Here is a 14,376-nt window from a genome sequence, read left to right as displayed (position 1 = left end):
CCGGCTGGGAGGCGGAGAGGAGAAGTGGCGTCCGTGCCTCTGCAGCTTGGAAGTCCTTTCTGGGCGAGCAAGGTCTCCACGGAGATTATCCAAGGGCTACAAGACGCAGGCCCTTGTTTCCAGAGCAACACGGCCCCACAACACGACACAAGAAATCACGCAAAGGCTGCCCCCCCTCCCCTAGCCCACCCCCCAACCTTGCCTGGAACACACATCCTTCTGCCTCTAAATTAGCCATTTCTCCACTTGGACAGGCCCCTTAATGGCATTGGCCCAAAGGATTCGGAGCCACCATCGCCAAGTGCACACAACGTGCGTCCCAGGGGTCAGCAGCCAGCGGACTCTGCCTCAACCCCATCCCCACCCCCACCCCCCACACTCAAGGACACCTGGCACGATCTTGTCCTTCAAGAGAGTCCTGAACTACCCACCGAGGCGGGAATTTTAGGAGCACAAGCATTTCCCAGGACATCTCTGGGGAGCTTCCTAAGACCCAACACTGCAGCTGCCGAAAGAGAGAGGAGAGATGAGGCTCCAGCGGACGAAGGGGTTCGGAATCTGGTCTTCCCCAAGGCCTTGCAAGCGGGGTGCTCTAGGAATGTCTGATTGGCACCCAATTTCCTGGGAGCACCCTGGACCAGGTGCCATGTATCACAGTCTCAGGCAGGTCCAGGAGAAGCCCGCTCCAACCGCCAAAGTGATCATGGGAGAGAAGTCGTATGGTACAGCTCAATCACCTTGGTGGTCTGGGTGCCCAGGTCCCAGCTCCCAGAGTGGTCTTTTCCTTCCTTTCTCTTCCCATCTACGTCCAGGGAGACAGATGCGGGTGACCATCAGGCCCACTTGCACCCCCCCGGGGGGGGGGGGCACCATCCACTTCCTACCCAGCTGCAGGGCTGTTGGACAGCACCCCAAACTCTCACATCACTGTAGCTCCACTCCTAGTATGTCCACGCCCCGAGGAACCGCGTAATAAATAATTGCCTTTATTATTACACATAATTATGCACCTGTTGGCGACTTCAGAAGTGAAAACCATGTCCTAGAATATTCCTTTTGAAACACAATTCCTGTAACTACAACAGAAAAAAAAAAAGGGACAAGCACGCAGAACCAGGCACTTCTGGCAAACTTGGTCTCTTCTCCTTCTCCCTTCCTCCCCCGCCTCTAAGGAAACCAGTCGATCGGGCGCACTTGCCAGGAGCTGGGGGCGTGGAAACTTCAAGCCTTCATTCACTGCTTTTAAAAAATGAGGTAAGAAATTTCTATCGGAAAAGTAAAACTGACACACAAACCACACCAAGGCCTTCCCTGGCAGCCGGGGCAGCCGTTATTGCTCTAAGGTGGAGTGTTTTGCTGTTTGTTCGAATCTGTAGTCGAAAGTCCTTATTGCCATCGTGGCTGGCCCTGCGGCTGGCCAGGGAGAGGCGGACGGGGCGGGGGGCTCCCGGCTCTTAGCAGCTGGGAGACGTGGTGATGGGGCTGTGCAGGTACGGCAGGCTGCTGGGGGCCGAGTGCACGCCCACCGAGACCGGGAAGCTGAAGACGAACTGCGAGGTGGGCGTCGGGGTGGCCTTGCCGCGCTCCCGCAGGGGCGCCGAGGGGCTGTGGGCCTCGGCGGCGCAGGATGCGGCCAGCACCTGGGACTCGAACTGCAGCAGCTGCCCCATGAAGCTGAAGTTGGGCGAGATGATGCTCCGGCGCTGCTTCACGAACTCGAAGGCCTCCTCCAGCCTCACCCGCTTCTTCATCATCAGGTAGGCCAGGCAGATGGTGGCCGAGCGCGAGATGCCCGCCTGGCAGTGCACCAGCACGCGGCCGCGGCACTCCTTCACCGCATCTGGGGCACACAGGGGGGACGCAGTGAGCTTGGGGGCACGCCTACTCAGGCACGGGGCGGGGGTGGGGGGGAGCGCTGCGGGGCAGGGCTGCCATCCCGGATCCCAGCCCCAGCAGGAGTCCTGGCTGCTCCCCAACACTGCCGGTGTACCTGGGAAGGCAGTGGAAGATGGTGCAGGTACTTGGGCCCCTGCCACCCATGTGGGAGCCCAGGATGGAGTTCCTGGTGACCACATGGGACGTGAACTAGCAGATACAAGAGCTCTGTGTCTCTCTCCCTCTCTGTCACTCTGTCCTTAAATAAATTAACCTTTTTTTTTTTTTTTTAATGCCCAAGCAGATTCAGAAGGGAGAGGAAGAAAATCCCCACGTGAGGGATTCTACCTGTTCTAGGGTGGTTCTGCTCTGCTTTGTTTCTTAAAGATTTATTTACTTGCTTAGGTGAGAGGCAGAGAGATGGAGATGTAGAAGTGTAGACACACACACACACACACACATCTTCCATTGGCTGCTTCACTCCCCAAATGGCCCCAAAGGCCAGACCTGGGCCAGGCCCAAGCCAGGAGCCTGAACCCCATCCTGGTCTCCCACATGAGTGGCAGAAGCCCAAATACTCTGGCCATCATCCACTGCCTTCCTGGGCACATTGGCAGCAAGCAGAGAAGGGACTTGAACCAGCGCTCCGATGCCGGATGCCAGCATCCCTAGTGGCAGGTGAATCCACCGCGCCACAACGCCAGCCCCTCCAGGGAGTTAACCAAAGGAAAGCACCACACTTGGGGAAAATTTACGCTGCGGCCAGTCAGGTCCCATCAGACATGCAAGGGTTCCCATCTCCGGAAACAGAACGACCCAGTTCTCCCTCTGGGTCCCCATTGGGGTATCTGCCGCTCATCTTCCAAACCCCACCCAGCCAGCACAGCCGGTGCACAAGGCTGCTGGTGAGGAAGCAGTGGAGCTAGGCACAGGGCGGCTTGGTCCCTCGCACCCTCCCCGGGGGGAGCCCAGGCCAGCCCGCTTACCTATGTACTCGATGGCTTCCATGAACCAGGAGCTGATGTCGGTCTTGTGGTTGTCTTCCACCGGGATGCACTTGTACTGGTAGTGGCCTTCGAAGTGGTTTGGGCAGTCGGAGGAGACGTTCAGCAGGGCCGTGATGCCCAGGGCATCCAGCATGTCTCTCCGCGCAGCGTGATAGGCGCTGCCGAGGTAGAGGAAAGGCAGGATCTCCACGGGACCCCCCTGCAGCAGGAAGGAACACAGAGGCACCCCGACAACGTGAGTGCAAGCAAAGGGCCGGACAGGCTCAGGCCAGGCTGGGGGAGCAGGGCGGAGCCTGGCCCTGGGGGGCTTTCCAAGGCAGCCCTTGGAGCCCAACCCCCTCCTCCGGGAGCATGGCAGGGTTGGTGGTCCCGGGGGGGGGGGGGCAGCTGGAGCTTTTTCCACTCTGCCAGTGGGCAGAGAAGCCAGCACAGGTCCCATCCACCACTTCCAGGACAAGGGAAGTAGCTCAGTGCTGGCTTTGCCTTCAGAGTTTAAGCCTGTTGATCAGCAAGCCGCTGCACAACAAAGACAGGCACCATCCTGACCTTAGGGACAAGAGCAAGGGTGGGGCTGGCCGGGGAGCTCCATCCAGATCTCCCGTGTGGGTAGCAGGGACCCAACCACGTGAGCCATCCCCAGTGCCTCCCAGGCTGTGTGCTAGCAGGCGGCTGGAGTGGGGAGTGCAGCCAGGACCTGGACCCAGGCACACCGGTGCCCGTGTCTTAATCGCGAGGCTGAAGGTTTTGATGACCCCCGCACAACGAGCCGGGCAGCCTGACCGCTGGGCACCGCTCCATGGCCTGTTCCTTTGAGGAAGGCTTTCTCTCTGCCTCCTATACAGCAGGTGCCAGTGACACCGAACGTTAACGCTCGAGGCTGAGCTGGGCACATGTCTTTAGATTTGTTCTTAAATGAGAGTTAATTAGAGAGTTAAGTGAACGGACCCTGTCTAACATCACACCCCAATACTCAGGGTTCACTTCATTCTTCCCAAATTGAAGCACTACATTCAACGTCTTAAAAAAAAACAAACCAGAGCTCTGCCAAGCTCCTAGGTCCCCACCCCACCCTCACCCCTCACGCCTGAGGTCGGCACCCCAAGTCTACCTGGTCGTGCAGGGGGGTCCCGCAGGAGCTACAGCCCAGCTCCAACGATTCCGTGGCACTCGGGGGCACCGGGGCTGGGATGGCTGCCAGGGCCTTGGTCTTGGAACAAAATTCTGGGTACTCGGAGGAAAACCTCTCATAGCCACCTGTAAAGCAGAAAGAGGTTCAGGTTAAGGGAGTCGGCTTCAGCGAAGGCTGGCTGGCTGGCGCCGCATCTGCCACTGGGTGGCGCTGTGGGCCCGGCGATTACGGCCCAGGCGCGTTTCTCCGGGGGACGCCTTGGGGTTGGGCTACAGAGGAAGACACGCAGGCCGGCGGCAGGGGCGCCTCTGCAGAGCTAGGGCACAGCACGGACTGTGGGCTGCCATGCGCCCCGGGGCGGCCTGCACGGGCGCCGGTCACACACACACACACCCAGGCCCCCTGGCACCGGCCCTTTTGGATGCCCAGGGCAGAACAGAAGCAGGTGCACCACCTCACCGCACAGCCCCTGCAGACACCTGGGGCTCGGGCACAGGAGGACCCCGACCGGGCCCTCCGAGGCCCTGCCCACGTGTGGCCCCGCTTTCAGGTTTATTTCGTGAGCCCCACAAATGAGCTTTAAAACTGTTTCTACTTATTTGTATTTATTTGAAAGGCAGACACAGATGGTTGGAGAGAAATCTTCCATCTGCTGGTTTACTCCCCAAGTGGCTGGCAATGGATGGGGCTGGGCCAGGCTGAAGCCGGGATCTAGAACTCCACCCGGGTCTCCCACATGGGTGGACCTGCTGCCTCCCATGGGTGCATGAGCAGGAGGCCGAGTGGGGACTTGAACCCAGGCACTCTGGGATGTGGGAGTCCCCGGAGCTGTCTTAACCGCTGTGCCGGGTGCCCGCCAGGCCCAGCAAGGGATGGTTTTAATGCAGTAGAGCTTTTGCCACAACTCCTCTAATGAACCCATTCAAATGATGACAATGCCAAGCTGGGGGCTGGCGCTGTGATGCAGAACTAAGACACCACCTGCGATCCCACCAGAGCACCAGTGCCAGTCCCGGCTCCAACCCAGCTCCCTGCTAATGCACCTGGGAAGGCAGCGGAAGATGGCCTTGATAATTGGGCCCCTGCACCAAATGTGGGAGACCCAGATGGAGTTCTGGGCTCCTGGTTTTGCCCGGGCCCAGCCTCAGCCAATGCAGCCATTTGAGGAAGTGAACCAGAAGACGGAAGATCTCTGTCTCATCCTCTCTATCACTCTTCTTTTCAAATAACTAAATAAGCCTTTAAACCATAAATAAAGTGAAAATGCCAAGGTGGCTGCAGATCCCCGCGTCGCCAGCACAGTCCCGTCTGTAGTCCAGGCCGCCATTCCCCAGGGCAGCCCACGTGACATAGTGAGGCAAGCCCTTGCCCTGATTCCCCACCCTAAAAACAGCTCCCTCCCCACCCCCCCTATCCCCAGAGAGCCACAAGGCTTCCAGAAACAGGGCATCCAGCCTTCCTCCCTGTCCCCCTCGGCTCACTCCCTCCCTCCGGATGTAACCAGACATCTCTCTGGGCACAGGCCTGCTTCCTGCTGACTCACAGCGCCCAGCCGCCCCGGGTGCCCCATGCCAGCTCCAGCCATGCCACTGGCCTGAGCAGCCACCTCACCCCGGGAGCACCCCTTCCTCCCATGAGAACCCCATCTGCCCCCTTCCTTACAAAGCTGCTGACTTTGCTGCCCATAGTGGAGTGAATGGAGTATGGGGGAGGGGCGGGGGAGGAGGCAGCAAGCATCTGTAACTAAAGATCTGGCGTCAGGTGGGCCTCAGGCACCAGGAGCATTGGTCAACACTCCCCTTCGGATAAAGGGGACCGGAAGACAGGTGCAAGCGACAAACCACGGCAGGTGGATACCTGCACGCAGGCAGTCACGTGGGCTTCTGTGCGCTCCCAGGGGTTTGAAGACCAGCATCCCAGCGTCTATGTATCATGTGAGCTATCAAAGTACATGTTTTTCAATAAACATCTAAGACAAGAGTGGAGCCTTCCAAAAGCTCCCAGACAGGCCAACTGTCCCCCACCAGCAAGTAAAACCTGCCATGGCAGGCATCGGCTACCTCCAGGGCCCAGTCAGTGAGCAGCAGACCCCCGGAGGGAGGGGCCTGGAGCCTGCTGCTGACCGCTGACTGGGTGGGAGGCAGGACAGGGTGACCCCCCGGGGTGGAGGAGAGGCCTCCTCCACGCTGATCCCAACAGGACGGACAACTAGCAAGCGATCCCAACAGGACGGACAACTAGCAAGCGTCTAGAAAAGACCCCCTTAGAAAGCAGCAGAAACAAGGTAAGCTTCCCTCCTGGCCATGGCTAAAGGAACCACGGGAAGGAAGAAGCTAGCGGAGTAGCGGAGGGAGCAGGGGCCATGGGCAGCCATCGAGGGTTTGAGCTTCCTGGGCTGCGGCTGGCTTTAGGGAGGGGCTGTGGCTGGGTGGCCCAAGGAGCAACACCCCAGGGAGCTCCTCCAGTGGGCCTGCAGCACCCAGTGCATCCTTAAGGCCAGCCCCTCGCCAGGGGTCTCTAGTCTCAGTCTGTGCTAGCGAAGAGTGCGGCCACTGTGAGAGGGACCATGTCCCACGTGCCAGGCTTCCACCCACGAGCCCAGCCGCGTCCTGTGGAAATGTGGGACTGAGCCGCACCAACCAGCAGACGCCACGCGTGCCCTGGAGCGCAGGTTCCTCCAGGCGTGCCTGTATCCCTCTACTGAGTCGCCCTGTGAATGAAGGTGGGAGCCCTCACCATGTGTGAGGTGGGACAAAAGATTCTAAGACTTCTGCCTCTCTCCTACCCAGTGTGCTGCGGTCAACCCCCCCCCACCCCCACCCCACCCCACCCCCCCCCCCCCCAGGCTTAGCTACAACTCAGGAGAAGGAGAGCTTGTTGCCATCGCATATAAGCAGGCTGAGCTCACGCCGTGCAAGGACAAACAGAGGAGGCAGACCCGGGACTTGGGCAAGCACAGTCTCTCTCAAACCCCAGTTTCCCAGCCCCTCAACACTAAGGACATCACATGACAATGATCTTGAAGTTCCTGTGTCCTGTGGGTCTAAATGTCCAAAGACAAGGTCCTTCTCTGCTGGTCAAGTTGGCCAGCAGGTGTCGAAAACGGGCATTCAGACCGGCGCCACTAGGCTAATCCTCCGCCTGTGGTGCCGGCACCCCAGGTTCTAGTCCCAGTTGGGGCGCCGGATTCTGTCCCGGTTGCTACTCTTCCAGTCCAGCTCTCTGGAAGATGGCCCAAGTGCTTGAGCCCTGCACCCTTATGGGAGGAAGCACCTGGCTCCTGGCTTTGGATCAGCGCTGTGCACCGGCTGTGGCGACCCTTTTGGGGGGTGAACCAACGGAAGGAAGACCTTTCTCTCTGATTCTCTCTCTCTGTCTAACTCTGCCTGTCCAAAAAAAAAAAAAAAAGAAAACAGGCATTCGTGTCTTCTGAATAAAATATCCCAACAGATATGCCAATGAATGTTCACCTGTTTGTTTGTATGCCCCATTGAATGCAATTCCAAAAAAAACCACTTGGACTAATTCTGACCAGTCTTTCCCAAGTCCTTATTTACGAATGTACTCCTTATTTTGAAACCTCTCATTTTCTCAGATGAATTTTAAAACTCGAAAGTCTAGGAGGAAAAAAAAAAATAATAGGAGTACGATTTTCACCCAACTGCTCACTCTTGTGTTCACACAGCAAGTGAGTTCCCAAAGTTGAGTGAGAACCATGTCTCCCTGGCCATAGATTGTCCACTGCTGGTGGCCTCTGTCCCTGCAGGAGCAGAGATAACTGATGGGCACACAGCTCTTCATGGGATGGCCAGACTTTTCCCATGACCCTCTCTGTGCTCACAGTATCACCTGTTCTCACACAGGTTCATGGCCCTGCTCCTCTGGCTCAGCAAATAAGCCTGGGGTTATTTGAAGGTCATTGCTGTTGAGAACTTGCCTTTTGCGGGTACTGACCAGGTTAGCAGCCACAGGAATGCTGGGCAACACTTAAAATTCACCTGGGGGACCCCCAGAGCCTGCAGCCGCCCCCAGCCTCGCCCCCAGCCCCGCGTGCTCTCTGCAGCATTCAGCGCGCTGGCTTCCGTTAGAGAATGAACTTTGCTTCCCGTCACGCTTCCTCTTTGTTAGCCGGGAGCGGCGCCCGCTAAGGAAGCTGGCTCTCTGGTTTCAGACGTGCCGAGTTCTAGAAGGCAGCCCTGGGCTCCTTCAGACGGCCACCTTGTCTCTCTGCCCCAGGAAGCCCAGAGTTCTCCTAGGGAAGTGGCCACTCTCGGGTCACACTTGGAAACCCAATCCAAAGGATGCCTTTGCTTTTTCCCTGATCATCTCCTTAAATTACAGCAGGGGTGGACTTTCCCTTTCAGGCCCACCATGTTTTTTAAAAGATGTGTTTATTTATTTGAAAGGCAGAGTTAAGGGGAGGGGATTAATTTTCCATCTGCTGGATCACTCCCCAAATGATGGCAGAGGTCAGAGCTGGGCCAGGCTGAAGCTAGGAGCCAAGAGCTTCTTCCAGGTCTCCCCCATGGGTACAGGGGCAGAAGGATCTAGGCCACCTTCCGAAGCTTTTCCAGGCGCATTAGCAGGGAGCTGGATCGGAAGTGGAACAGCCTGGACTTGAACTGGCACCCATATGGGATGCTGGCATCACAGGCCGTGGCCCCAGCTCCACCCTTGTACAATACTAACTCTCCAGGCCTCCGCTGTCCTGGGCACACACAGTGTTGTATTTGTACAGGAAAAACATCCTTTCCCCTGGGCGCACAGAAAGTGAGCAAGCTCATCCTCCCTCCAGGGGAAGCAGAGAGAGATAAAGACAGCCACATGGAGATGACAGTCCCCAGCCTGGCCCGCCAATCCCCTGCCTGTCATTCTTGGTGGGTTTCAGAAAGAGACAGGTATCCTAGTGTACCACAGTGTACAAGGGGCACAGGAATTTCAGCCTGGAGGGAAACAGGTGAATCTTAGGAAGATAAAGTTGTTATACTCACAATCTCCTTGCATAACAACAACAATAAAAATAATAGTTATTTGGGAATATTGGAGGTAAGAAATAACTTCTGGCTAAACTTAGGGTAAGAAGATACTCCTGTCTCTCTCTCAACCAGGAATTAAAATTCTATGTCAGATTTATGAAGGAGAGAGAGAAAAGGGATTCCAAAGGAGATGTGTACTGGGATTATATAAAAAAAAATACCTGAAATCCCTCAATTGTCCCTAAAAATTCCTTACAGGATTTCAATTAAAATGTTTTAAGAAATTACTCCAATGGGAATCTTTTACTGGCAAGAATGCAGAAAACACTGTAGAATTGTAGTTACTGCTCTTAACAAAACTGGGGTAATAATAGGATCTGTAAGGGCCCGACAGAACTCTGGTAAGCCTTTACTCTTGTCTTCCCGAATTCTCCTGTGGAATCAGTTACCACCTGCAGTGGTAGAAACAGGAAAACTGGATTTTTGCACGCAATTAATTAGTAGAACGAGATGAGTCTTCGCTGGGAAGAATGGTATCACTTCTGAAGATATCCCGTCGCTTTCACTGTCACCCTGGATGGCCACGCAGGGCAATCATCGGCCATCCGGCCCCGCCTGCTGGCTATGCTTCCCACGGCCACTCGCCTCCCACCGGCGCGCGCGAAGAAGACACAATAAAGGCCCCACTTCCGAAGAGGAAAGTCAAATGAGCAACTCCGGTGGGAACCACAGTACCCAAACCGCCATCAAGCGAGGCGCTCCGCTCGCGGAAGACTACCCGAGGGGGTTTTGCTTCCCTTTAGATGCCGGCACTGCACTCCCACCCCAGGAAGCCGCACGCCTCCCCCCCCCCCGCCCCCAAAGTGGAAGCCCGGGGTCTCCGTGGCTACCCCCCTCCCCGCCCGCCCCTGGCCTCGGGCTGCACCTTCCCGCGGGGTGTGGGGGCAGATCCGGGCTGTTTCCTTCCCGCCCTCTCCAGGGATGCCTTCCGCACCCGGAGGGCCAAGAGGACAAAGGGCCTAAGTGACATCAGAACGGAACGGAACGCAGCCCAGGTCACCTCCCCCATCAGGCTGGACAGCCCCGCGCCCAGCGCCCGGGAGGCGCTTTGCTCTCTTCGCTCCAGAAAACGCAGCTCAACCCCCGGCTTTGGTTGGGGTTGGGTGTGGGGGTGGGGGACAGCTGTCCCTGGCGAGTCAGCAGCTAAACCTACTGCCCAGGACTCCCCCTCGATCTCCATCTCCTGGGATGCCCACTGTGGCGCGCGCAGGGTCGCCGGCGGTGCAGGCCTCGGCAGGATCGCCCTCTCCGCAGGCCAGGCACCACTCCACGCCGCCGGGACACTGTCACTCTCCCCAGAAACGGCCTGGCGTCTCATCAGTATTTGCCTGACCCAGACCGGGTCTGGCTCGGCGTCTTGGGACGGGATTCTGACTAATAGCCCGGGGGACAGGACCTAAATCACCGTGTCCCGGAAGCCCCAGGGCCCCAGCCCCCGCGCTGCCGCTCCGGGGCGGTCGCCTCCGGATTTCTTCCAGGAAGGAAAACAAAACAGACGCCGGCTGCACGTGGGGCCGGAGCTCAGCGTTCTCTCGCTGCTGCGTCCGAAGAGACGCGCGCGCTCCGGCTCCGGACCAGCGGGGCCGGGAGGGCTCGCGGCTCCGGGGGACTGGGGAGCGCTCCGACAATGGCGCAGACGCTCGCCTAGGAGGTCTCCTAGGCACCTGCGGCGCGGGGTCCCCGGCACCGCAGGGCCTGGCAGGGCGAGCGGCTTCCCCGGCGCCGACTCTTAAAGCGCCTTGGGGAGATTCGGGGGTATAGGCTCCAGCGGAGGGGGCAAAAGGCGGCCCTTAGGGAAAAGGAAAAATCAGCAAAATCGCCTTAGCGGTTCAACCAAAGGTCAACAAGCGGCCTTTCCCCAGCAGCTGACAGGTCAAACGGTCAGCAAACAACGACGCAGGACAAAGCCCCCCGCTGTCTGCAGGGGCGGCCCGGCTCGCAGGCAAGGAGCTACGCGGCGGTGCTGCGGGCAGGGGGGCGGTGGGGAGAGGTTTCCGCCCCTCTCCCCCGCCCATCTCCCTTCCTCCCGGGCGAACAGGTCCCGAGGGGAAAGCAGAGGAGAGAGGGGGCTTAGGGCGCCTGCAGGGAGAGGGGGCGGCTCTTTGATGGCGCGGCTTGGAAACGCCTCTCCGGGTCGGAAGCGAAGACTCCCGCGCGGCCAAAGAATGTGCGGAATGCGGCGGCCCGGGACCGGGGGCGCAGCGCGGCAGGGGACTCCCCGGCCCCTGGCCCGGCAGGTGCGGCCAGCGCGCCGCCGCTCCAACGACTTCCAGAGCACGCGGGACCCCTGCTGCCGCTGCTGCCAGGAGTTTGGCCAGGGTTCACTTCGCGCAGACACACGCCGCCATCAAACAGCCAGGGAGATTCGTAGCTGAACAAAAGGTCTCGAGTCTCCACCGCCCGGGTTTGCACGGTTCTGGCCCCGCGTCCCGGAGTCTGGGACTAGCCCAGCGCGGAAGCAGCCGGCCATGTCCCACGCGGCGCCCGGAGTTGGGCAGTGGGAGACGGGACGCGAGGATCGCTTCCCACTGCGCCCAAGGGACCCAGCCAGCCTCGGCGCTCACTCCCCTCCCTCACCCCCGGAGGGGTTAGGACTCGGGGCAGGGCACTCGGTGGCCCCGGGGAGCACTCCCCGCCAGGACTCCAGCAGAGTCGCCTCACTCGCGAGGCCAGAACCGTTAGAGTGTAAGCAAACACGGTGTCGCCGCGACGCCTGCGGAATGGCAGGTGACCCGGAAAACGCAGCCGCACGGTCCCCAGGAACTCGGAGCTCGCACGCGCAGAGACGCACGACCCTTTGCAAACCCACGCACTACACACCAACACGCGCGCCAAAGAGCGCGCGGGGCTCCCCACGGCCAACGAAGTCGCCCCGGGTATTCGGTCCCCGGGCCACCCAGCGCCCCCACGCCCCTGCCCTCCCCGCTCGCGCGGTGGGCGCCCGCGTGTACCTTTGAGCAGGCAGATGTCCGTGCGCTCGGCGTTGCGGCGCAGCGCCTGCACGACCAGCGACACGGTGCTGTCCTCCCGCAGGCTCTCGGCGCGCGGGCTCCGCTCGTCGTAGACGATGACGGCCGAGTAGAGGCCGGAGCGCAGCCGGGCGCGCACCTCCTCCTCGGCGGGCAGGATCTGCTCCAGGCTCACGGAGCCCTTGGCGCGCCGCCGCACGATGGTGTTACAGCGCACGTTGACCGAGCCGCGGATGTAGCCCGCGCTGTGCGCCAGGAACGGCCGGCAGTCCAGCAGCAGGCACTTGCCGCCGCCCAGCAGCCCCAGGGCGCCGCCGCCGCCGCTCTCGTCCCGGTTCAACAGCCTTTTCAGCACGCTGCAGTCCATCTCCCGCAGCTCCTCCATGGTCACCATGCCGGCCGGTCAGCGCGGCTGCCGGGCGCGCGAGGGGGAGCGAAGGGCCCCCGGGCCGGCGAGGCTGCGCGCGGGCGCCTGCACAAGTGGCCGCAAACTTGTGCCGCCGTGGGCAGCCCCTTCTCGCCGTCCGCTTCCTCCCGCAGCTTCGCGGTTACATAGCAGGCGCAGCGCAGCGGTCCCGGGCTCCCGGTAGGCGGCTCGCTGGGGAGGCGCTGGTGGCGGTGACGGTGGCGGTGGCGGTGGCAGCAGTGGCGGGGAGTGCGTGGACGGAGAGATCGCGGCTCCCGCTCGCTGCCGCCTCCCGTGGGCTTATCCGGCCGTACTGTTCCCGCCGGTGCGCGGGTCCCCAAACACAGCCGGAGCTCGGCGCACCGCCCGGCCGCGCTTCCTCCTCGGCTTATAGATTTATTAATGCTCCTCGGCTCCCCCCACCCCGGGGAGGGAACTCAATACTACCTTGCGAGGCCCCGCCCCCTCCCAGGCCCGGCCCCGCGCCCTCCCGCCACCCCCACCCCCCCACCCCCCGCTCGCAGCCCTCCCCGGCGCGTGAATGGAGCGCCGGCCGCTCGCGCCCGGTCACGGGGCCGCGACGTCACAAAGAGCGGAGTAAACAGGCCGCTCGGTGCGCGCCGCCAGGCCCATTCATAAAACGGAGACCCAGCGGAAGAGGGAGCGGCCTCCGAGCCGCCGGCGAGCGGCGGCGGCGCCGCCTGGACTTTGTGAATGGAGCCCGGAGCCCGCCGCGCGCCTCCCGCGCGACACGAGCTGCCGGGCCGCGGCTTCCCGGGCCGCGCGGGGTTCGGCGCAAAGGAAACCAACAGCCGGCCCGGACGCCGGCGCCGCCGAGGCCAGGGTGAAGCGCCAGGCTGCTTCCCCTTTGTCTCCGTGCTCCCCCCCCCCCGCCCCGCTGCGCCCCGAACTCAGCCGCAGGTTTCTCCCCAGAGCCCCAAGGGAGAGGGGGAACGCGGCGCGCCCCCTCCCCTTCTTCCCCCCGGCGCGACCCGGGACTCGGATCCCCGGAGCCCAGCCAGGCGCGCACTTTACGCAGGCGTTAGCGGGTGACTGAGTCGTTAGATCAGCTTTACGGCTTCCGAGGAACGTGGGCAAACCCCTTTTACAAGAGGAAAGAGAAAGCCCTCCCCGCCCCCCGCAGCCCCGTCGCGGCGAGAGGTGCGGGGCTGCCGTGGACCACCCGGAGGGAGGCGCGCGTGGCCCGAATGGTGCTGCTGTGCGCCGCGCTTCCTAAAAGATGTTTATTTAACCCTGGCGGGCGGAGGCTCTCCTCCCCTTTCTGCGCGCGTGTGGACCGGCTCCGCAGGACACAACGATGGGGTCCGCGTTGGGTGCGGGGCGAAACCCCGAGGCGCGGCCGTGCGCTGACCTTTGGGAAGGATCGAGCGAGCCGCGGGCCCCACGCAGGGTTCCCGGCCTCCCGCCTTCCTTCCAGGTCACGTAGCATCCCCCCCCCACACACACACACACACACCCGCCCGGCTTTACTTATGCATTTAATTTCCCCGAGGCCGCTTTGACACCGGGGTCGTGCGCGCACGCGGTGGGGCCCTTCCAGAAGCCAAAAATTATTCGGCCGACATCTTGCCAAGCCTTGTTAGGGGAGGATTAATCACCGAGCGAGGGAATTACAGGACGCGCCGCGAGGCCCGGTAGCTGGGTCGCACGCCGGCCCCTCCCGCCCCGGCTCGGCCCTCCCCGCTCGCCCTGCTCCGGGCTTTTGTTCCCGGCTGCGCGGCTTTCCGGAGCTCTCACCTCCGGCCCCCGGGGCCGTTCGCCCCAGGCCCCAACCGGGGCTCAGCGGGGCCTCCATTGCCGAGGCCGCCGACCTGCGCCCCACCACCCCGCCCTCGGCGCCCCGAATCCCCGACCCGGGGGCCTGGCCTGTGGCTTGTCCGGGGCAGAATCCTTATGTTCTCCTGGGGGCTCCAAGGTGGCTCAGCACGACTCT

At 61.1% G+C, this 14,376-nt stretch overlaps 1 protein-coding gene across 1 annotated transcript; it reads right to left on the bottom strand.

Moving 5' to 3' along the window:
* Positions 1 to 377: 377 nt before the first annotated feature.
* DUSP4 (dual specificity phosphatase 4) lies at positions 378 to 12,811 on the bottom strand. The gene is made up of 4 exons (XM_062212893.1): positions 11,999 to 12,811; positions 3,991 to 4,136; positions 2,862 to 3,081; positions 378 to 1,840 (listed from the first exon to the last, which is right to left on the bottom strand). Exons 1-4 carry the CDS (start codon positions 12,408 to 12,410, stop codon positions 1,455 to 1,457), a joined length of 1,164 nt encoding a protein of 387 aa, XP_062068877.1. The 5' UTR covers positions 12,411 to 12,811; the 3' UTR covers positions 378 to 1,454.
* Between the last annotated feature and the right edge of the window lie 1,565 nt (positions 12,812 to 14,376).

The sequence above is a fragment of the Lepus europaeus genome, chromosome 16 (assembly GCF_033115175.1).
Source record: "Lepus europaeus isolate LE1 chromosome 16, mLepTim1.pri, whole genome shotgun sequence".
NCBI lineage: Eukaryota > Metazoa > Chordata > Mammalia > Lagomorpha > Leporidae > Lepus > Lepus europaeus.
The sequence above is the reverse complement of the archived record's forward strand: the minus strand, read 5'-3'. Positions and strand labels throughout refer to the sequence as shown.